This window comes from Phyllobates terribilis, unplaced genomic scaffold (assembly GCF_046119375.1).
Source record: "Phyllobates terribilis strain yellow unplaced genomic scaffold, ASM4611937v1 Scaffold_5__5_contigs__length_657084704, whole genome shotgun sequence".
NCBI classification, from domain to species: Eukaryota; Metazoa; Chordata; class Amphibia; order Anura; family Dendrobatidae; genus Phyllobates; species Phyllobates terribilis.
Window position 1 is genome coordinate 317,755,550 of NW_027362765.1, and position 24,171 is coordinate 317,779,720.

The following is a 24,171-nucleotide window of genomic DNA, read 5'->3' on the forward strand; positions in this document are numbered from 1 at the left end:
TTTTTTTTCTTTATGACTGTCATATATGTTAAACAATTTTTATATATTTTTCATAACTCTGACTTGTACACTTATCTTACTGGGAAAAAAAGGGAAAACTCTTTGAATTATAATATAATTTTTTTTTCTTTACACTATTTTTTTAGTCCTTTTATAGTGGACTTGGACACTTGTTCTATATACTGCAACACTTCAGTATTTATGTATAACAAATCAGGGTCTCCTGTGAATAGGGAGGATGGTGGGCGCCTGAATGGTCCCTTAGGTTCTCTTTAAGGATCACATTCGTCCCTATCATCAGGATTATCCATGTTAAACTTGAAGGTATGGCCATAATGGCACGGTCATACTGATGTAGTAGATTTGCAATGTTAAATAGGTACAGCATACAGATGCCATCCATGTACGATACATGTTTTTCACTGACCCATAGACTTGTATTGTCCCTTTTCTGCTGTGCTGCCTGGAATAAAAATGGGCATGTGTTTTGCATGGACACACGGTCCGTGAAAAAAAAAAAAGATACAACGCTGACGTTTGACTGAGGCCTAAATGTGAGGCAGGGTGCTGCAATAATCTTGCTTGTTAATTGACAACTTGCTCTTCACACATATGCTGCAGAGCAAGGTATGTAGATGTACATGATTGCATGTGGAGGTGAATCAGGAGCTGAACTCTCTCCACACATGGCAGATACAGATTAGATGCTGGCTTTTTAATATATCTCATAATAGCCACGGCCAGAGCTGGGCCTGTACCTCTGCCATTAATATTTAAACACTGCTGTCAAACTCTGACAGTAGCGTTTATATGGAACGCCTACATCTGCTTGTGTTGGCACCTTATGATGTGATTGCGATGTGCTGATGGGTTACTGTGACAGTCGGGGCCTGCTGAAGACCCCATTGCTGCCATCTTGATCCTCCACTGAAGCTCGGCTATATGCTGAGGTTCAAATGAGACCTCAATTTTCATACTGTGGTATTGTGACTATTTATTTACAGGAACTTAAAAATAAAATGTAAAAAAAGTTTTTAAAAAATATAAAAGTTCAAATCATCCTTTCCTTTACCCCATTAAAATCAATGAAGTAAATAAATTAGTACTACTTACAAAACCGTCAGCTCATTACAGAGGGAAAAAAAAACCTCAAACAGCTCCAACGATGGGAAAATCAAATATTATAGGTCTCGGAAAATGGCAACACAAACCAAACCATATTAATTTTTTTAATACAGATTTCCAAATTCCCACTTAAATGAAGAAAAATCTAGACAAGTTTGGGATCGCTGTAATCGTACTCGCCTGAAAAATTACAATTCAGAGTAGGTTTGTTGTTTTTTTATTCTTTTTCTGTTTTACACCATATAAACAAAACCCAAAAAAACAATTGGGGAATTGCATTTTCTTCCACAATTTCTCTGCACTTGGAATTTTTTTTCCAGTACATTGAATGTGAAAATCAATGGCATCATTCAAAACTACAACTCAGCATGCAAAGAACAAGCTCTCGTACGGCTATGTCTACGGAGGAATAAAAATGTTATGGCTCTTGGAAGAAGGGGAGGAAAAACAGGTTGGCTAGCTCTTGGGGATGTTGCTTAAATAGAATTATGGCACCATTTTGCCTTTTCAGACAGTGTTAAGTTTTCATTACCATTCTCCTCTCTTACAGATGAGTCTACCTCAACAAATAACTTGGACAGACAGTACACGCTGTATGCAAATGTCAAATTGGAAGATGATGTACAATATCCTCAAGTCCAATTTCCCATCCTCTTTCATTTCAACCCACTTAGTCATAGTGCACATACGTCATCTCATGTCGTAAATGGCACAGACTATGTGGCCTGTGACTCAGAATCTACAGGTCCGATTCAAAGTGAAGAGATAGAAACGGACAACCTTTTAATGTTGTCACAGGATAATTCAGGACAGAAAGCTGGGAAAAAGCTATTCACGTGTGAAGAATGTGGGAAAAGCCTAACCCGAAAAGAAAATCTCATTTCCCATCAGCGAATTCACACTGGAGAAAAACCATATTGTTGTCAAGAATGTGGGAAATGTTTTAAGAAAAGCTCGCATCTTTCAAAACACCAACAGATTCACACTGGGGAGAAGCCGTTTTCCTGTTCAGAATGTGGGAAAACATTTGCCTGGAAAGGAGATCTGGTTGTACATGAGAGAATCCACTCAGGTGAAAAACCATATACATGTTCTGAATGTGGAAAATGTTTTTCCATCAAGTCCTATCTTGTGAAACATCAAAGAACTCATACAGGAGAGAAACCATACTCCTGTGCTGAATGTGGAAAATGTTTTTCATCAAGTTCAAACGTTCTGCTGCATCGAAAAATTCACGCTGGGCAGAAGCCACATGTTTGTGCGGAATGTGGGAAGTGTTTTGTATGGAAATCTGATCTTGTCAACCACCAGAGGATCCACACTGGAGAGAAACCTTATGAGTGTCCAGAGTGTCAGAAAGCATTTTCAAGCATTTCATATTTTGTAAAACATCAAAGGATCCACACAGGGGAGAAACCTTATCCGTGTTCTGAGTGCAGTAAATCTTTCTACTCCAGATCAAACCTAGTCTTACATCAGAAAACTCATACCGGAGAGAAGCCATTTTCATGTTCTGAATGTAATCGAAGCTTTGCGTGGAAGACAGACTTTGTAAAACATCAAAGGTTTCACACTGGGGAAAAGCCTTTTGAATGCCCTGAATGTCTAAAACGTTTTACGACCAAGCCTGATCTAAATGATCATAAAAAAATTCACACTGGAGAGAAGCCTTTTTCATGCATGGAATGCGGAAAGGGGTTTATTCAGAAGGCCCGACTCTTGAAACACGAACTCACGCACATAATGCCCACATAGATATAAGACATAGAAAAAGACAACCAGCTCACATTCAGTTCTATGGTGTTGGTTTCTTTGTGCATGGAATCCGCACTGGCTTGGTATCCACACTAATAAAAAATTGTTATAGCTCACCCGGAAAAAAAATAAAAATTAGCGTTTAGTAAACTGGCTGAAATCCCACCAACCAAACAGAAAAAAAAAAGCATTTCAAATGCAGCAGGCACGCAATGACTAACTTCTGTTTTGGTGATGGAATTTTAATTAGTAAACTTGAATGTTTGTTTTCTGGTTTGAGCTGGAGCAATTTTTGAAAATTTCTGTTGGTTGAACCAGGCACCTCCTTCCTCTTCCTTTGTCCATTTCAACAGAACATATAAGAACATAGTTTTTGTAATCTGTTAGAACAAGAGTTTATATCAAGGATGGTTTCTGCAAACTGGAAGATTGGGTATAGCTAATTTAAGAGATTGTGTTAAGCTCGAGCAGCACCTGAAGGCATTATGCGCTATTAATAAGTATCTCTAAAATGTATAGAGTCGTGTTCATTCAGTCATGTGCAGGTATCCAGAAATACCCAGTTCAAGAAGCGTGTTTAGATTGTAGTATCTAAACTACTAGTAGTGAAACTCTTTAAGTCCTCCTGTCTCAGTGTTGGAAAAATTGCAGAATTGATGTAAATTTAAAGTTTTGGTCATTTGTCATGTCATTGCCGGGAAAGTGACGTCTAACTGGCCACTCCAGCCAATGATCACTAATGATTTCCTGGGATCTGTCACATGGATACGAATTGACATTCTTTTTGAAAAGATTAGAAATATAATCTTCCCACCTGTGTTCTGATTCTTTTTAAAGGGAATGTTTCCGTAGATTTTACCCCACAGAACTGCTGACAGGCGTCCTGGGATATGGTGTTATAACAGTACAGTAAGGTTTTAACAGCAGTGACAATTAGAAAAATACATTTTCTATTGGTGCATGCTGCACCTACATACAGGTGCATCTCACTAACGTAGAATATTTTCAAAAAGTAAATTTATTTCAGTTCTTCAATCCAAAAAGTGAAACTCACATATTATATAGAGTCATTACAGAGTGATCTATTTCATGTGTTTATTTCTGTTAATGTTGATGATTATGGCTTACAGCCAATGAAAACACAAAAGTCATTATCTCAGTAAATTAGAATACTTTATAACAGCTTGAAAAATGATTTTAAAATCCGAAATGTTGTCCTACTGAAAATGTATGTTCAGTAAATGCACTCAATACTTGGTCGGGGCTCCTTTTGCATCAATGCGGTAATATATCCAAAGGGTCATTTGGATGTTTTTGGTTGTCATTCAGATTTAAAAAGAGAAAACACAGTAGTTTGACAATAAATGGCTTCACCCAACCAATAACCATGAGTGGAGAAAAAGTATTTCTGTTATCATTCATATTCTCTGAAACAAGGCCAAGAAAGGAAAAATTCTGCCGGGGTATGTAAACTTTTGAGCACAACCGTAGTCAATCCGCTCATTGACAAGTCAAAATCTGCATGTCTAAGTGCGCCATTAATTCTCTGCAAGAAAATATAGTACAGACGACCAAGTTTACAACACCAGATTCCCTTGTTTGCCAGGGCATTACCAGCATGTTTGCCTGGGTCAATATTTTGGAACTAAATGGACCCTTAGGCATTTGCTAAAATAGTGTCACTTTACATCAACTTCAAGTATGTCCAATGTGCAGTATGTTACTCATATGTGGTGTCCTTGAACCTTAAAGGGGTTGTCACACGAGCAAAGTTCATTTTAATTAATAGATCTTGAAATAAAAATAAGTTCCACAATTGGATGTGTTTTAAAAAGAAAAAAAAAAGAAAAATGTTCCTGCTCTGAGCTAATCTTGTATATGTGCTCCTGTGTAATGGCTGAGTCTGACCGTGCGGGAACACAGTCTGATCATACCACAGCTCCTGGGCAGGGGGGAGAAAAAGAGATTATACAAATAACACAGCAGGGGATCGCAGCTGATTCTCTCTTTGTGGTAAAACCTTTCTTAAAAATAGGCAGGGAAATGTTTTCCCTCGCAGAAAGAATCAGCTGTGATCCCCTGCTGTAATGTCTGTATCCTCCCCTGGCCAGGAGCTGTGGTATGATCAGACCATGTCTCTGTATGGGAAGACACAGCTATTCTATAGGGTCACATTAAAAAAAATATATATACAGTACAGACCAAAAGTTTGGACACACCTTCTCATTTAAAGATTTTTCTGTGTTTTCATGACTATGAAAATTGTACATTCACACTGAAGGCATCAAAACTATGAATTAACACATGTGGAATTATATACTTAACAAAAAAGTGTGAAACAACTGAAAATATGTCTTATATTCTAGGTTCTTCAAAGTAGCCACCTTTTGCTTTGATGACTGCTTTGCACACTCTTGGCATTCTCTTGATTCATTCTCAGGGCACAGTCACATGATCGCAACCTGGCAGCTGAAAAGGCAATCCTGGTCACCACTTCGCTTTACCATGGAAACAGTAGGCACATGATCGCTAACGAACGGTCACAAAACTCCAAATGAATGGAAATATTGCATATGTCCAAAGATAAAAACACATCAGAGAAATGGGAAAAGGTAGGAGGAGGGGACAGAAGTAGGTGGAGACAGGCAAAAGAGTAAAACAACATAGTCAAGAACTGCATACCATATTAATAGATAAAGCAAGCACCATCTATGTCTGTCTTCAAAGACCCATGTCAACAACGTCCATCCCACCGAGTACAGCAATCTTTGATGTGAAAAAGAAAAAGGGGGGCACCTATCAAACAAATAAAGAAACAAAAGATGTTAAAAACAAACACTGGCAATATATGCAATTAACGACTGCCGTAACTCATTTTTACGGCGGTCGTTAAGAGTATTTATTCCATAGTAGCTGTGGAATAATCATATAGTGCCGCCTGGCGGCGGCGATTCCTGCGGGTGTCAGCTGTGTGTGACAGCTGACACCCTGCAGTATCGGCCCCGGCCGGTCTTGATGCCGATCAGGGCCTACTAACCCCTTAAATACCGCCTAATAATCCCTATTAACCCCTTAAATTGTTACAAGGGAGTCACAAGACCCCTTTAGTAACCATTGGACCCCCGCAATGAGAATCGCGGGTCCCGATGGTTACTATGGTACCCTGAGATCATGTGATGATCCCAGGGTAAAGTGGCCTGTGAGATCCAGCAATAAGCTGGATCTCACAGGCACAGTCAGGCTGAGTAAGTGACTCACTGATAGGCCTCATATACTGCAGTACAGGAGTACTGCAGTGTATGAGATCAAAGTCAAAATTACACATGTCCCACAGTGGGACTTGATGAAAAAGTAAAAAAAAAAAACACACAAAAAGTGCACACAAATCACTAAAAATCAGTTTCGCCGCTCAAAACGCAGTGTTTGTGATAAAACAAAAATAAACAAAAAAAGTACATATAATTGGTATCGCCGCATCCAGAATGCTCTATAAAACTGTCGCATTATTTAGTCCGTTTGACGAATTCTGTAAAAAAAAAACACGCCAAAGATGACTCTTTTTCATTATACTGACTTACAAAAAAATGAATAAAAAGCTATCAAAAAGCCGTACGTAAAAAAATTATATAAATAAAAGCACCAAACCGCTCCGCAAAAAAAAGCCATAATATGGCTAATTCGGCAAAAAAAATAAGTTACAGCTCTCAAAATGACTATGCAAAATCAAATTCTTTTTTGTAAAATACTGTTTTTAGTAAAAATAGCAAAGCATAAAAAAATATATAAATCTAGTATCGCTGTAACCGTACCGACCCGACGAACAAAAAGGTCTTCTCACTTTTACTGCACGGTGAACAGCATAAAAAATAAAAACAATAATTGAATTGCTGGTTTTTGTTCATTCTGTGTCTAAAAAATCGGAATAAAAAGCGATCAAAAATTACTATGTTCCCCAAAATGGTACCAAAAAAATCTGTAGCTCGTTCCTCAAAAAATAAGTCATCATACAGCGCTGTTCACCAAAAAATAAAAATGTTACAGCTCTCAGAATATGGCGACGAAAATAACTACTTTTTATAAAAAAAAAAAAAACATTTTTACTGTGTGATAGCAACAAAACCTAAAAAAAAAAACATATAAATCTGGTATCGCTGTAATCGCACCAATTCTAAGAATAAATCCACCTTATCACTTATACCGCACAGTGAACCGCGAAAAAATAAAAATAAGAACTATTCTGCTACTGCTGTCTATTTCTTCATTCTGCCTCCAAAAAATCAGAATAAGGCTTGTCTCATGTTTATCCTGCGCTCTCCGCTGAGCGCTTACGTTGTGGTTTCCATGTAAATTCACCAAAACCGCAATTCAGACAAAAAAAACAGATGGAGCCACTCGCGTATAAGGCCCATGGAGTCCCTTTTGGACTGGTCTCTGTTTCAGCGGCGTACTATCATTTTAGACTTTTTTCGCGCACAGATCTGTGTGTGCCTAAAAAGATGGAGACCACCGCAGCAGACGTCGAATGGGCTCCAAAGTGTCTCCATCTGCGTCTTTGTGGTGGGTGGTTCCGTTGGGGATTTCGTCTGCATTGTATTTTTGTGGGATTTACACGGAAACTCCGCCGTAAGTGCTCCGCGTAGAACACAAGAATGTCATCCAGCATTATTCTGGAAGCTATTGAAAATTATGTACCCCAAAATGTTACCAATAAAACACCTAATTTACACAAAACCAGTCCCCTCTCAGGTCAGTCATCTGTCACTGAGACTATAAAGCCAAATAGTGTTCCTTCTTTCTCAGCCCTGATGTGTAGCCTACCAGTAATTTCTGATGACATATGGGTCATCATCGCGTTCAGGAGAAATAGCATAACAAATTATGGGGTCCGTTTTCTTCTATTATCCATTGCAAAAAATACATATTTGGGGCTAAAACTACATTTTCGGGAAAAAAAAGAAAATTTTCAGTATGATGACCTAATGTTATCAAATTCTGTGTAGTACCTGTGGGTTCAAAATGCTCAGTATAACCCTGGATAAAATCCTTGAGGGGTGTAGTTTCCAAAATGGGGTAACTTGTCTGGGTTTTCCACTGTTTAGGCACATCAGGGGCTCCCCAAACACGTCATGGCGTCACTAATTATTCAAGCAAATTTTACATTCAAAAAGTCAAATGGTGCTCCTTCCTTTCCGAACCCTGCCGTGCGCCTAAACAGTGTTTTTTCCCCACATATGGGATATCTGCTTACTCAGGAGGAATTGCACAACAAATGGTATGGGGGCAATTTCTCCCGTTACCCTTATGAAAATGCAAATTTGGGGGCTAAAAAACATTTTTGTGGGAAAAATGTGAACATTTTATTTTTATGGCTCAATGTTATAAACTTCTGTGAAGCACCTGAGGGTTCAAGGTGTTCACCACACATCTAAACAAGTTCCCTGAGGGGTCTAGTTCCCAACATGGTGTCACTTTTGGGGGGTTTCCACTGTTTAGGCACATCAGAGGCTCCCCAAACACTACATGGCGTCCGCTAATTGTTTTACATTCAAAAAGGGCTCCTTCACTTCCGAACCCTGCCGTGCACCCAAACAGTGGTTTTCCCCCACATATGGGGTATCGGCTTACTCAGGAGAAATTGCATAACAAATTTTGTGGTCCATTTTCTCTTGTTACCCTTATGAAAATAAAAAAATTGGGTCTGAAGTAAACATATTGTGAAAAAAAGTTAAATGTTCATTTTTTCCTTCCACGTTGCTTCAGTTCCAGTGAAGCACGTGGAGTGTTAATAAAGTTCTTGAATGTGGTTTTGAGTACCTTGAGGGGTACAGTTTTTAGAATGGTGTCACTTTGGGTATTTTCTGTCATATAGGTACCTCAAAGTCACTTCAAATGTGATGTGGTTCCTAAAAAAATGGTTTTGTAAATTTTGCTGGAAAAATTAGAAATCGCTGGTCAACTTTTAACCCTTATAACTTCCTAACCCCAAAAAAATTTTGGTTCCAAAATTGTTATGATGTAAAGTAGACATGTGGGAAATGGTATTTATTAACTATTTTGTGTAAGCTATCTCTCTGATTTAAGGGCATGAAAATTCAAAGTTTGAAAATTGCAACATTTCCAAAATTTTGGCCAAATTTCCATTTTTTTCACAAGTAAACGCAAGTTCTATCAAAGAAATTTTACCACAATCATGAAATACAATAGGTCACGAAAAAACAGTCTCGGAATCAGTGGGATCCGTTGAAGCGTTCCAGAGTTATTACCTCATCAAGTGACAGTGGTCAGAATTGTAAAAATTGGCCTGGTCATTAAGGATATAATTGGCTCTGTCCTTAAGGGGTTAAATAAAGAGGTTTAGTACAGGCAACCTTGTAGATTATATTCAATATTAAGGCCCCTAGGTTGAATGACCCGGAACCTTAATTGATTCACCGAATGCCTGTTCTCCAAAAAATGCTTTGTGGATGCCGGATTGCAGTCATGTGACCGTGTTACTCCTGTGATTGGGCATCGATGGGCGTAGTGGTCATTAAATCTGCAATTGGGTAACAGTTGCCCTGACAACATAGGTGCTCTCCTCTGATTCGAGGATGAGCAACACACCTTTTATATGCCTACTTCCCTTTTTTTAAAAAACAGCGCTTTTTGGCATGACGACTTTTGGTCTTGTGATCGGACCCTGCCTGCCTGCTTTGTATCTATATGGGTCTTTGTAGTGATAGGTTTAAGCCTGTAAACCACACTATATAAGCCAGCCTCATTGCTCCATGTTTGTACTTGAGAGACCTATTACAGGATAAAACGTTGTTCATGTTTATGGCTCAATAAAATTAGTTTTAACCGAATACCTTGGACTTGAACTCTGTCTATTGCACATATATTGGACTATTTCCAATAGGGTGCCTTGGAGAATTAGACTGTGCGTGCCTTTACGAAAGTGCTGTCAGCCGCCCATGTTTTCTGGATAATCCAAAACACACGTATAATGCCACTGTTGCATTTTTGAAGAAGACCAGGCTGAAAGTGACTCAGTAGCCAAGTATGTCTCCTAGTCCGAAACTAATCGAATATGTATTGGGAATTCTGAAAAGAAAAGTTGAGCATCACTCTCCATCCAGCATTCAGGAACGAAAAGAGGTTATTCTTGAATGAAAAAAGATAGATGATGCAATATGTCGCCAACTTGTTCATTCCATGCCTAGAAAACTTGGTGCTGTCCTTAAAAGTCATGGAGGTCATACAAAATACTATATGTAGTAGTTTTTGTTGGATGTATTTATTTTTTGCATGAGTAAAACTGAAGATTTTGTAATGAAAGCTATAATACACTGCTCAAAAAAATAAAGTGAACACTCAAATAACACACCCTAGATCTAAATGAATGAAATATTCTCATTGAATCCTTTGTTCTGTACAAAGTTGAATGTGCTGACAACAAAATCACTCAAAAATCATCAATGGAAATCAAATTAATTAACCAATGGAGGCCTGGATTTGGAGTCACCCCCAAAATTAAAGTGGAAAAACACACTACAGGCTGATCCAACTTTGATGTAATGTCCTTTAAAACAAGTCAAAATGAGGATCAGTATTGTGTGTGGCCTCCACGTGCCTGTATGACCTCCCTACAACTCCTGGGCATGCTCCTGATGAGGTTGCGGATGGTCTCCTGTGGGATCTCCTCCCAGACCTGGACTAAAGCATCCGCCAACTCCTGGACAGTCTGTGGTTCAACGTGACGTTGGTGTATGGAGCAAGACATGATGTCCCAGATGTGCTCAATCGGATTCAGGTCTGGGGAATGGGCGGGCCAGTTCATAGCTTCAATGCCTTCATCTTGCAGGAACTGCTGACACACTCCAGCCACATGAGGTCTGGTATTGTGCTGCATTAGGAGGAACCCAGGCCAACTGCACCAGCATACGGTCTCACAAGGGGTATGAGGATCTCATCTTGGTACCTAATGGCAGTCAGGCTACCTTTGGCGAGCACATGGAGGGCAGTACGGCCCTCCAAAGAAATGCCACCCTACACCATTACTGACCCACTGCCAAACCGGTCATGCTGAAGGATGTTGCAGGCAGCAGATCGCTTTCCACCGTGTCTCCAGACTCTGTCACGTCTGTCACATGTGCTCAGTGTGAACCTGCTTTCATCTGTGAAGAGCACAGGGCGCCAGTGGCGACTTTGCCAATCCTCGTGTTCTGTGGCAAATGCCAAACATCCTTCATGGTGTTGGGCTGTGAGCTCAACCCCCATCTGTGGACGTCGGGCCCTCATACCACCCTCATGGAGTCGGTTTCTAACCGTTTGTGCTGACACGCACATTTGTGGCCTGCTGGAGGTCATTTTGCAGGGCTCTGGCAGTGCTCCTCCTGTTCCTCCTTGCACAAAGGAGGAGGTAACGGTCCTGCTGCTGGGTTGTTGCCCTCCTATGGCTTCCTCCACATCTCCTGGTATCTGCTCCATGCTCTGGACACTGTGCTGACAGACACAGCTACCCTTCTTGCCACAGCTCGCACTGATGTGCCATCCTGGATGAACTGCACTACCTGAGCAACTTCTGTGGGTTGTACTGTAGACACCGCCTCATGCTACTGTACCTCTAGGAGTGAGAGCAATGGCAAAATGAAAAAGTGACCAAAACAACAGCCAAAAAGGATGAGAACAGAGAAATGGTCTGTGGTCACCACCTGCAGAACCACTCCTTTAGAGAAGGTATCTTGCTAATTGCCTATCATTTCTACCAGTTGTCTGTTCCATTTGCACAACAGTAGGAGAAATGGATTCACAATCAGTGTTGCTTCATAACTGGACAGGTAGATTTCACAGAAATGTTATTGACTTGGAGTTGCATTGTGTTGTTTCAGTGTTCCCTTTATTTTTTTGAGCAGTGTATTATCCTTACTTTCATATTAATAATAAATAATAATAAAGTTATAGGAAACTTAGTCTTGTCAAAATTTTGGAAATTGTTCTTGTATTCATTGAGATATTGATTAAAATCTTGCTTTTCAAAGGGGGGGGGTTGTTTTATTTTTTTAGCCTCTCTAGGGGGCTTAGAACCTGCGCTTGTGTACAAGTGTTTTGTAGTATATAATGTAATTGCAATTCTTTGATGAAGCACAGCCTCTGACTGAGCTTCATAGGAAGACTAGGAGGGCAGGCCCCCTACTGCTATAGTAATCTTTCGGCTTCCAAATAAACATTCTGGCCAATGGGAGCTGGTGCGAGAGTGCATCAGCAATCACATCATTTAAGTGCCACTGTCAGTGATTGACAACAACATGTAAATGATTAAAAACAGTGATCAGAGCCCGCTCCAACACCTAAAGTGAATTGTGGCAAAATGTACATAATAGGTTGTTAATATACACTTCTCAACATAGAGGTTCTAACACCAAGAAGGAAAAGTTGTGGAATTATGAATTATTTCTAGAAGGAGGTCACATAGGGGGGCAATATTACTGCATAAGGGCCACATGGGAGGTCAATATTGGTGTATAGGGGTCACATAGAGGGACATTATTACCATAGGGGGACATTATTATTGTATAGGATACTCATAAGATGATATTATTACGGTAATGTATGGTGGCCACTTAAGAGAACATTAATATATATATATATATATATATATATATATATATATATATATGGGCCACGTAGGAGGATATTGTTAATGTGTAGGGCATAAAAGGTGAAAAATACTATTGTATGGTGGTATGCTGGCCCTCCACAGCCAGCCCATCTTATGTCCCCCACAGCCAGCCCCTCTAATGTCTCCCATTCATTAGCAATATTATATAAAAGGCTTATACTCACCTAATCCTGGCTCCCTGTACAGCACAGCCGCTGTCTCCACCTGCTTCCTGTACAGACACATATACAATTGAGTGCAGGGAGGGAGCGACAGCCGGGGCGCAGGACAGAGAGAGGGGTGAGCTGTGTCTGCGTCCCAGCCATCACTGTCCTGGATGTCTGCTGCTGTAAGAAGATGCTGGGCGGCCGCAAGCATTCAGCCATGGCACTTCTTTTTTTTCTCCATAAAGTGCACTCCCCTCGGGGAGGCAGCGCCCTACATGGGGGCCTACCCTTCGACCCGGTCCTGAATACACTTAATCTCCATATCCTGTATGAACGCTTGCCATGCAAGACTCCATTGGTGAAAAAAAAGCATGTTCAAGCAAAAAGCATGTAAAGTTTGCTCAATAACATTTAGATAAGCCTGTGAAATACTGGGAGAAGATAGTCTGGTCAGATGAGACCAAAATTGAACTCTTTGGTTGTCATAATACACACCATGTTTGGATATCAAAAGGTACTGCACATCACCCCCAAAACATCATAACAACTGTGAAGTTTGGAGGTGGGAACATCATGGAGTGGGGCTGTTTTTCAACAAACTGCACTGGCATACTTCATGTAATTAAAGGAAGGATGAATAGACAAATACACTGAGGCATTCTTGATAAAAATCTGCTACCATCTACCAGGGTGATGAAGATGAAATGAGGGGAGACAATTCAGCAAGACAATGATCCCAAACACACAGCCAAGCAAACTCTCAATTAGTTTCAGGGAAAGAAAATAAAGTTGCTAGAATGGCCGAGCCAATCAACTGACCTGAATCCAATAGAAAATTTATGGAAGGAACTAAAGCTCAGAGTTCTTAGAAGGAGCCCACGGAACCTTCAGGATTTGAAGAGTGATTGTGTGGAAGAATGGGACAAAATGACACCTGAGCAATGCATGCGACTAGTTTCTTCATATGTAAAGTGTCTTGAAGCTGTCATCACCTTTTGTACGAAGTATTAAGTAAATATCAGTATGCATGTTCATTACTTTTTCAGTGTCATTACTTATTATTACACATAATTTAATTTACGGACATTTATGGTTTGATTTCTTTGCCTGTGTAGATTGGATCGGTTGTTACCGACATCTGGTGAGAATTTCATGTCAATAGCACCTTTAGGCTATGTGCCCACGTTGCGGACCTGAAGCATATTTTTTACTCTTCTCCCTGGCGGGAAAATCGCATGCAGATATTACATGCGGTTTTCCCACCAGGTAGAAGCGTTTGTGAGGCGTCTTTGCATGCATTTCCGCATGCGGGTTATCAAGCACTTCTCCAAGCATCACTTGGAAAAGTGCTTGACAACTTGTTCAGAATGGTAAAAAATAAGAAAATAAACTTTATACTCACCTTCTGATGCATTCTCTGCCCCGTCCGGAGGCTTGAGCGGCTCACGCTGTTGTGTGCAGGACCTGCGGTGACGTCATTGAGTCATGTGGTGGGTCACATGACTCAATGACGTGGCAGGTCCTTCAGACAACAGCGCGACGGAGGGAAAACATCAGAAGATAAGTATAAACTTTATTTTATTCTTTTTTTTACAGGTTCTTTGGTACCCAGGTCTGGATGAGAGTCTCCTCTCCTCCAGACTTGGGTACCATCCGCACATTGATTCCGCTGCGGATTTTTGACTGCAGCATATACGCTGCGGAAAAATCCGCAGCATGGGCATTGACATTGCGGAATGCCATTGGGGACCATGGGGTGCGGATATACATGCGTTTTTCAAGCGTTTACGCTGCGGAAATTCCGCAGCATATACGCTTGAAAAACGCTACGTGGGCACACAGCCTTAGATATATATATGTACATTGGTGACTTGTTCAATACCTATTTCACCTGCTATACATGTGTGAGTATGTGTGTGTGTGTGTTTGTGCTTTTGTATGTGTGTGTGTATTGTGGTGCAGCGGCATGGCTGTGGTGATCCAGTGTGTGTGTTTTGCTGAACATGTACTTTTCCCTTAGGTGACTGGTCACATGACTGTGACATAGCTCAGGTCCTGTGCGCACAGAATGTCTGTCTGATCACATGACTGTGACATCAGCAAGGTCCTGTCTGTGTGTGTGTGTGCTACAGGATATATAAATCCTGGGTGATTTGTGACAGGTGTGTTCCTGTGTTGGGAGTTCCTGTGTTAGGTGTTCCCGTGTGGACACCGTGTGAGAGGCACGAGGCTGTTCCCTGTGTGTGGGGGAACACCGCTCGTGTGAGGCCTGGTGAGGCCTGGTTTACTCCTAGGAGGTGAAGCCTGGATCCTTGTATGAGAGTGTAAGGGATGCCAGTAAGCCTCGGAGTGCCAGACAAGCGTCCTGGAGGGCAGAGCCTGGATCTGAGAGTGTGAGAGATGCCAGTGGCCTTGGACGGGAGGAGGGCTGGAGACCACGCTTGGTAAGCCCTAGAGCCACAGAGGTGGCGGAACAAAGCGGACTGAAGCAGCTACAACCCGGGCAAAGGTAAAACACTGCTTGATATGGACATTGATATGGACATTGATGTGGACATTGATATAAGTGACTTTGCGGAGGGATGTAACTGAGAGCCAAGAGGGCCTGTCTGCTAGTTGCAGGGCTCCTGGATATTATATGTGTAATATGCCGGTGAGTCACTAAGATGTACTGAGTGATCAGCAGTTTATGGAGTTAATAAACTGCTGAGTTGAGAAATACCGGAAAATATGGCTGGTGTGTTTTAAATTGAAGCGAGTATCCCCCAGGATGATGACAAGCGCTGCCTTACATGTGGTTCGAGAGTGCGTGCAAAGGCAGTCCGGTTGCTAGGGGTAACTGCAGCCCAGTTGCTAGGGGCAACGGCGCAGGACGACGAGTGTGGATAAAGCATTTTGGTGCAACTCGGCGAGGTTGCGAAGATTGTCGTCGCACTCAAATCCGGTTGTTTGCTGCAACTCGGCGGGGTTGCGAAGATTGTCGTCGCACTCAAATCCGGTTGTTTGCTGCAACTCGGCGGGGTTGCGAAGATTGACGTCGCACTCAAATCCTGTTTTGCGGTGGCTCGGCGGGGCCACGAAAATTTTTTCGGGAAGAGCGGTGATGTTCAAGTGTGAACAGTGTACCGTGATGGCTGTGAGCAAAGCAGCAGATGTGTTTGGAGCTGCTGAGCGATTGAGGGACCGGTTGGGACCGGAGCAGGTATTTGAGAAACTCTTACAGGACATGGTGCAGGAGCTGTGGGCACCATATAGAATGGCGGCAGTGAACCATTCTATGGACTCTCCGGGGGCGCCAGTGTTGTCCCAGAGTGCCCGGGGAGGTGGTAAGGGATGTTGTGAACTGAGTCCTAAGACTACTGTTAATTTTTCTTGTAAAAATTACCCTGCCGGTGTGGTTGTTAAAAAGGGGGCGGAGTCTAAAAAAGGGGCGGATTTTCACAAGAGTGTGGAGTGTAGAAAACTGAAAATTGTTGCTGATTGTGGGTTGGTACCTCCTAAAATTGACAATGTGACCGTTGATAACGGGGTAGCTCCAGTGGAAGGGGGTGACATCAAAGTGGGAGGTGACCTGTCAGTCCACAACATCAGGGGGGGTGACACAGACCCCATAGCTGACGGTGACACTACGGAAGTAGAAGGAAAGGTCAGTCAGGAGGGGCTAGATGAGGTGAGAAAGTCAACCTCACGTCGACGGCGCAAGGGCCATAAAAAGGTTGCTCCTGTAGTCTTGGCTGAAAATGAAAATAAAGGAGATGTAATGCTGTGTGCTGTTGTTACAAGGGTGGATCCTCCTTCAGAGGCAGAAGAGGAGATGACGGACCTGGAGAACATGTCCTCAGACCAGCGGAGCCTGGAGTCTGAACGGCAGAGGGTATACCAGGTTGTGAAGAACTTACAGCGAGATCTAAAGGGAAGCAACGAGGAAGTTGTCCAGTGGAAGGAGATGTTCCACGCAATTAAGGAGGACTGCCGCAAAATCAAGGAAGAGGTTTTGCAGTTGAAGCTTGAGAAGGAGGCGCGGCAGGTTGGAGTTTCTGGACGTGAACAAATCCTAGAATGACTGCGCAAACAGCTCAGCCAGGAGCTGTGTGACTCCAAGAAGGAGTATGGTGAACGCAGTAGGGAACTGCAACAGATTAAGAGAGATTATGAGGATCTCCTCAAGGTGAAAGAAAGACTAGAGGAGGATAGGGTGGGTGCAGAGCAAGTGCGCCAAGTGGTTGAGACCACTCTGCAAGACACCCGTGAGGAGAATGATGATCTCCGGGGAAAGACCCTAGATCTGGAAGCTTAGGTGAAGGAGCTACAGATGTCCTGTGATACTCTCCAGAAGGCAGAGACGTACCTTAAGGAAAGGCTCAGCAAGATGGCAGCTGAGCGGGAAAAGATGGGGGAGTCCATCGGAGAAGCCACAGACCAGGGCCAGGAGTGGGTCGCTGGTGATGGGAGATATGAAGCAGATACCTCCTCGAGTGATGTGAGCTCGGATGATTCGGTGGATGTAGGAGCCGAGATCAAGGAGCTCAAGGAGTTGCTACAAGCCCAGTGGAAGCAAGAGAAGCTTGAGAGACTGGCTGTTGAGAGCCGAGTGGGCGCATTGGAGACAGAGACAGAAATGTCTGAGAGAACCCTACTGTTAAGGGAGCAGTTGAAGCAGGAAGAGCTTCAGAGATGGGCTGCTGAGAGGCGAGTAGCTGAGCTAGAAGAAGAAGTTTTAGAGCTCAAAGGTCGCCTAGCAAAGTGTCACGCAGTGAACGAGGCCTCCATGGAGAAGGAAGAAGGCAAACAAGTTGCACTCGCTCCCTTATACCATGAGAGGGTGGACCTGAGGAGAGCTAAGAGTAGGGTAACGGAAGATAAAAGTGAAATGGAAGTGGTCAGGACGAAAATTTGTGAAGTTGTGGCTGTGAGTCAGCTCAGGGGAAGCATACAGGGTGAAGAAGCTGGAAGTTAGTTGTCCCTGAAACCTGAGCTGGTTGATCGTCTGGAAACCACTGGTGAGACCGAAACGTCTCGGTACAAGTGCTCGTAGATGTACCCGAGGACTTGAGGGAAGAATGCACCAGTGAGTCCGTGCATGCAGAGTTTAAGAAGGCCGTGGGAGCCTGTAAGGTGTACTTGACCTCAGAGGCTAGACAGCTGGTGGTCCTGTCCACGACCGAAGTCACAGTGAAGAGGGTGGCGATCCTTAGTGACATACACTGGCGATGTATTCGCACGAAGCGGTTTCTCCGGTTGAAGACGGAGCAAGCAGCTAGACAACTGGAGTTGTTGAGGAAGGCTCACAGTCTGCGTGAAGAGGTCATCCGGGTGCCTCTTGTTCTGGTGAGAGAGCTCATTGGGAGAAATGGCCGAGCCATGCAGATGATGGTGAAGAAGTCTGGTGTGGTGAAAGTAAGCAGTCCACGTGATCGTCAGGACTGGATACCGGATGAAGACGGCATGGTATCGTTCTACGCTGTAGGAACGGAAGAAAGTCTTGCAGCTATGAGCATGCTGGTGGAGTACCGAGTGACCTACCTGCGAGAGGTGGAAAAGTTGAATCTCGCTAGACTGCGAGTGGGTAGACGGCATCATCTGAGCAGCAGAAGATGGCAGCCGTCTAGAAAGTGTGAGACCAGACGGAGAAAGGGCTCCCTAAATATCAGAACAGCTGAGGTTAGGGACCTTTCAAGATGTCCTGGGAGTGGGCGTGGATTTGGAGGTAGTGAGACCTCCAGTGACTCGGAGTTGAGTGGCCCCTACAGTCGACCCAATAGAGGACGGAACCATGTGGAGTCACACTGTTGTATTGACCGCTGGGAGCGGGGGAGACCTGGTAGGGCTTCGACTGACCGCTGGGAGCGGGGGAGACCTGACAAGGTTACGACTGACCGCTGGGAGCGGGGGAGCCACTGGGAGCGGGGGAAGTCTGACAAGTTTACGACCCGGAAATGTGACTTGACGGAGTCGGTGACAATGACAGATAGTAGGTCCCTGAGGAATGGGCTAATGTCATTGACTAATGTTCCAGGGGCTGAGCAGCGCAATGGTCAAGTTCACGGTCTCTGTGTGAACTGTGGGTTATAGACTGTTTGTGTATATTGGGTGTTCAACCCCACAAGTTTGAACAGAGGGGGGGATATGTGGTGCAGCGGCATGGCTGTGGTGATTCAGTGTGTGTGTTTTGCTGAAGATGTACCTTTCCCTCAGGTGACTGGTCACATGACTGACATAGCTCAGGTCCTGTGCTCACAGAATGTCTGTCTGATCACATGACTGTGACATCAGCAAGGTCCTGTCTGTGTGTGTGTGTGCTACAGGATATATAAATCCTGGGTGATTTGTGACAGGTGTGTTCCTGTGTTGGGAGTTCCTGGGTGTTGGGAGTTCCTGTGTTAGGTGTTCCCATGTGGACACCGTGTGAGAGGCACGAACCTGTTCCCTGTGTGTGGGGGAACACCGCTCGTGTGAGGCCTGGTGGACTCCTGGGAGGTGAAGCCTGGATCCTTGTATGAGAGTGTAAGGGATGCCAGTAAGCCTCGGAGTGCCAGACAAGCGTCCTGGAGGGCAGAGCCTGGATCTGAGAGTGTGAGAGATGCCAGTGGCCTTGGACGGGAGGAGGGCTGGAGACCACGCTTGGTAAGCCCTAGAGCCACAGAGGTGGCGGAACAAAGCGGACTGAAGCAGCTACAACCCGGGCAAAGGTAAAACACTGCTTGATATGGACATTGATGTGGACATTGATATAAGTGACTTTGGGGAGGGATGTAACTGAGAGCAAAGAGGGCCTGTCTGCTAGTTGCAGGGCTCCTGGATATTATATGTGTAATATGCCGGTGAGTCACTAAGATGGACTGAGTGATCAGCAGTTTATGGAGTTAATAAACTGCTGAGTTGAGAAATACCGGAAAATATGGCTGGTGTGTTTTAAATTGAAGCGAGTATCCCTCAGGATGATGACAAGCGCTGCCTTACAGTATATATATATATATATATGTATATAAATAATTGTGTATGTACTGTGTATATACGTGTATATGCTATGTGCAGTGGGGAAAAAAAGTATTTAGTCAGCCACCAATTGTGCAAGTTCTCCCACTTAAAAAGATGAGAGAGACCTGTAATTGACATCATAGGTAGACCTCAACTATGAGAGACAAAATGAGAAAATAAATCCTGAAAATCACATTGTCTGATTTGGAAAGAAATTTTTTTTCAAATTTTGGTGGAAAATAAGTATTTGGTCAATTACAAAAGTTTATCTCATACTTAGTTATAAATCCTTTGTTGGCAATGACAGAGGTCAAACGTTTTCTGTAAGTCTTCACAAGCTTGGCACACACTGTTGCTGGTATGTTGGCCCATTCCTCCATGCAGATCTCCTCTAGAGCAGTGATGTTTTGGGGCTGTCTGGGCAACACGGACTTTCAACTCCTTCCAAAGGTTTTCTATAGAGTTTAGATCTGGAGACTGGCTAGGCCACTCCAGGACATTGAAATGCTTCTTACGAAGCAACGCCTCCGTTGCCCTGGCGGTATGCTTGGGATCATTGTCATGCTGAAAGACCCAGCCACGTTTCATCTTCAATGCTTTTGCTTTTTGCACTCAAAATCTCACTATACATGGCCCCATTCATTCTTTCATGTACACGGATCAGTCGTCCTGGTCCCTTGGCAGAGAAATGGCCCCAAAGCATGATGTTGCCACCCCTATGCTTCATAGTAGGTATGGTGTTCTTTGGATACAGCTCAGATTCTTTCTCCTCCAAACACGAGTTGTGCTTCTACCAAACAGTTCTACTTTGGTTTCATCTGACCATATGACATTCTCCCAATACTCTTCTGGATCATCCAAATGCTCTCTAGCAAACTTCAGACGGGCCCAGACATGTAATGGCTTAAGCAGGGGGACAGGTCTGGTACTGCAGGATCTGAGTCCCTGGCGGCGTAGTGTGTTACTGATGGTAACCTGTGTAACGTTGCTCCCAGCTCTCTAATTTTCTAATTATTGCTCCCATAGTTGATTTCTTCACACCAAGCTACTTGCCTATTGCAGATTCAGTCTTCCCAGCCTGATGCAGGGCTACAATTTTGTTTCTCGTGTCCTTCTACAGCTCTTTGGTCTTCACCATAGTGGAGTTTGAAGTGTGACTGTTTGAGGTTGCGGGCAGGTGTCTTTTATACTGATAACAAGTTCAGACAGGTGGCAGTACTACAGGTAATGAGTGGAGGACAGAGGAGCCTCTTAAAGAAGAAGTTACAGGTCTATGAGAGCAAGAAATCTTGCTTGTTTGTAATTGACCAAATACTTATTTTCCACCAAAATTTGTAAAAATGTCTTTCCAAATCAGACAATGTGATTTTCAGGATTTGTTTTCTCATTTTGTCTCTTATAGTGAGGTCTACCTATGATGACAGTTACAGGCCTCTCTCATCTTTTTAAGTGGGAGAACTTGCACAATTGGTGACTGACTAAATACATTGTTTCCCCACTGTATATACAGCTGAAACCAGAAGTTTACCTACACTATTTAAAAAGAAACATATGCATGTTTTTCTCAATGTCTGACATGAAATCAGAATAAACCTTTCCCATTTTAGGTCAATTAGGATTTCCATAATTTTTAATATTTGCCAAATGCCATAATAATGAGAGAGAGAGAATGTTTTAAGGCATTTTTATCACTTACTGCAAAGTCAAAAGTTTACATACACTAAGATTACCATGCCTTTAAACAATTCTGGTCCAAATTAAATAAAATAAAAAAGCGGTCTATAGGGCGCTAAAATTATGAACACTAGAGGTGAAAAAAATGTTTGGGGGCTAAAAAATAAATTTAATGAGCCCTTTCCACAACGCGTTTCGATAGTAAATTATCTTTCTCAGGTGGTACAAGGGTATGAGCACAAACATAAAATATATATAGACAAAGTGATTGGTTGATACTAATTAGTTAACCTGGGTCCAAACAAAGGAAACCCTTCATGTGCTGGTGCGAAGTGTCCACATTGGTTTCACATAAGCCACCTTCACATGAATACAAAGTATCAAAAATACATTGGATTAGGTATAGAATATGGCAATACATGTTGATAAACAGTTATACAAAAATACATCTGTAGTGCCTACATCAATTTCATAGAAATCACCTACACATAAATACAAAAAATCTAAACATATTAAGTGAAATATAGAATGAAGTAATACATGTTAAAAAACAGTTATTCAAAACTGCATCATAAAAAAGAGAAAAGAAAAAAAAACACATTTAAAACATAACAATAATAATTCCATTACAAAGGAGAAGGAAATGACCTTAAGAGCTATTTACATTTTCAAGGGCCAAATTCAGACCTTCAGGGGCCAACGTGCCCAACTTGAAGGTCCAAAAACTTTCTTTATTAATCAAACTCACTAATCGGTCTGGGACAGTATCAGGTATGTGGTCTATAATAGTAAGCCTCATATCTCCTGGATCTTTTTGATGAGCAATGCTAAAATGTTTGGATACGCTGTGTAATTGATAACCTATCCGAATGTTATGTCTATGTTTATTTAGACGTGCGTGCATAGTTTGTATCGTTCGACCCACGTACTGGAGGTTGCAAGTGCACTCAAGTAAATAGATCACATGTGTCGACTGACAATTCACATTGTATTTGATAGAGAATTTTTTTCCTGTGGTATATGATGAAAAATTCTTTTGATTACCATTTTGAATGACTCTACAACATAAACATTTAGGCATATTACATGGAAGACAGCCCGAACAGACGCCCTCTTGTGAGGGTTGTATTCTAGATTTCAGGGATGTATTACTTGGTGCTATTAAGTTTCGAAAATTTCTGTTCCTCCTATAAATAATGCTCGGCTTGTTAGGTACAAAGGGTCCCAAAATGGGGTCACCCTTCAAGATAAACCAGAATTTATCCAAAATATTATGGATGGTAACCCTAGATTGACTAAATGTGGTGACCATGCTCCATCTAGTCAAATCTGAGGCTAATTTATTTCTACTCTTATTTTTATCGGTGAATGACTCAATCATCCTATCAGACACATATCCTGTGTAAGGGTTTTAGTTCTGGAGAAAGCATCCATCAATAACTTCTTGGGGTAGCCTTTCTGTAGAAATCGTTTTTTCAATATTTTAGATTCCACTAAAAATTCAGAATCTCTTGTGCAGTTTTTTCGGACCCTCCAATATTGCCCATAAGGGACATTGGTGATCCATTTCGAGAGATGTCCACTATCGAACCTTAAATAACTGTTAACATTCACAGGTTTAAAAAAAGTTGATGTGAACAATCTTCCTGTTAGATCAAACTGCACCATAAGATCCAAAAACTGTAAGGCGGTTTCAGAAAAGGTCGCTGTAAATAATAGACCCCATGGATTGGCGTTGAGTTCCTCAACGAATTTCAATGCACTCTCGTTAGTTCCCCTCCACAGGAAAAATAAGTAGTCTATGAAGTGGCGATAAAACACCACATGGTTGGCCGCCAGGGTGGACTGCGCCATGAAGACGGACTCAAAAACCCCCATAAACAAATTTGCATAACTGGGGGCGAACCTAGTCCCCATCGCGCAGCCCTTTATCTGACGGTAAGCCACCCCTTCAAATGTGAATACATTATTATTTAATATAAACATAATAGAAGTTTTAAGGAAATTCCTTTGCTCAACTGGAATATTAGGGTCCATCGACAAGAATTGATCGATTGCTTGCAACCACCAGTCGTGGGATATATTGCTATAAAGAGCACTAACGTCAAGGGTCAAGATGAGGCAATCATTAATAGGGGGGAGGTTTCTCAAAAGTTTAATTAGTTGGGAGGAGTCTCTCAGGTAGGAATCAAGCTTAAGAACATACTTTTGAAGAAAAAGGTCGACATAATGGGAAAGGTTACTGGTGATGGAACCAATTCCCGAAATGATTGGGCGGCCTGGGGGATTGATGGGGTTTTTGTGTATCTTGGGGAGGAAATAGAAAAAAGGAACCCTGAATGTAGTTATATCCAAAAAAAAAATTCTCTTTTTTGTTTAGAAGACCCTTTGCATGTGCGGCCCTAATATGCTCCTTATATTTTAAAAATATAGAAACCGACGGGTACTGAGATAGCATTTCGTAGTAGTCACGATTATCCAGAATTCTCTTTCCCTCCCCAATATACCAGCCTCTATTCATGAGTACTACGCCACTCCCTTTGTCTGCATTCTTGATAATCAGATTTTGGTTGTCTCTAAGTGAGATGACGGCTCGTCTCTCACCGGGACTCAGATTATCCCTAGTTTTTTGATGTTTAAAGGATCGAATCTCCTTTAACCCCTTTACAGCCCATGACGTATTAATACGCATCTGTGCCCTGGGACTTAAGAGCCTGACCCGTATTAGTGCGTCATGGCGATTGCGCGCACACACAGGCTGTGCGGGCGCGATCGCCGCCGTGTGTCAGCTGATTGTCACAGCTGACACCCGGTACTATATGCAGGGAGCGG

The 24,171-nt window shown here is 42.5% G+C and overlaps 1 protein-coding gene across 1 annotated transcript in view; it reads left to right on the forward strand.

The window, feature by feature from the left end:
* The window catches only part of LOC141273101 (uncharacterized), a 34,688-nt gene extending 27,713 nt beyond the window's left edge, over positions 1 to 6,975 (forward strand). Inside the window, exon 7 of the mRNA XM_073684484.1 lies at positions 1,676 to 6,975. Within this exon, the coding sequence (XP_073540585.1) occupies positions 1,676 to 2,880 (1,205 nt within the window). The 3' untranslated portion in view covers positions 2,881 to 6,975. The remainder of the gene's footprint in view (positions 1 to 1,675) is intronic.
* The last annotated feature ends 17,196 nt before the right edge of the window (positions 6,976 to 24,171 follow it).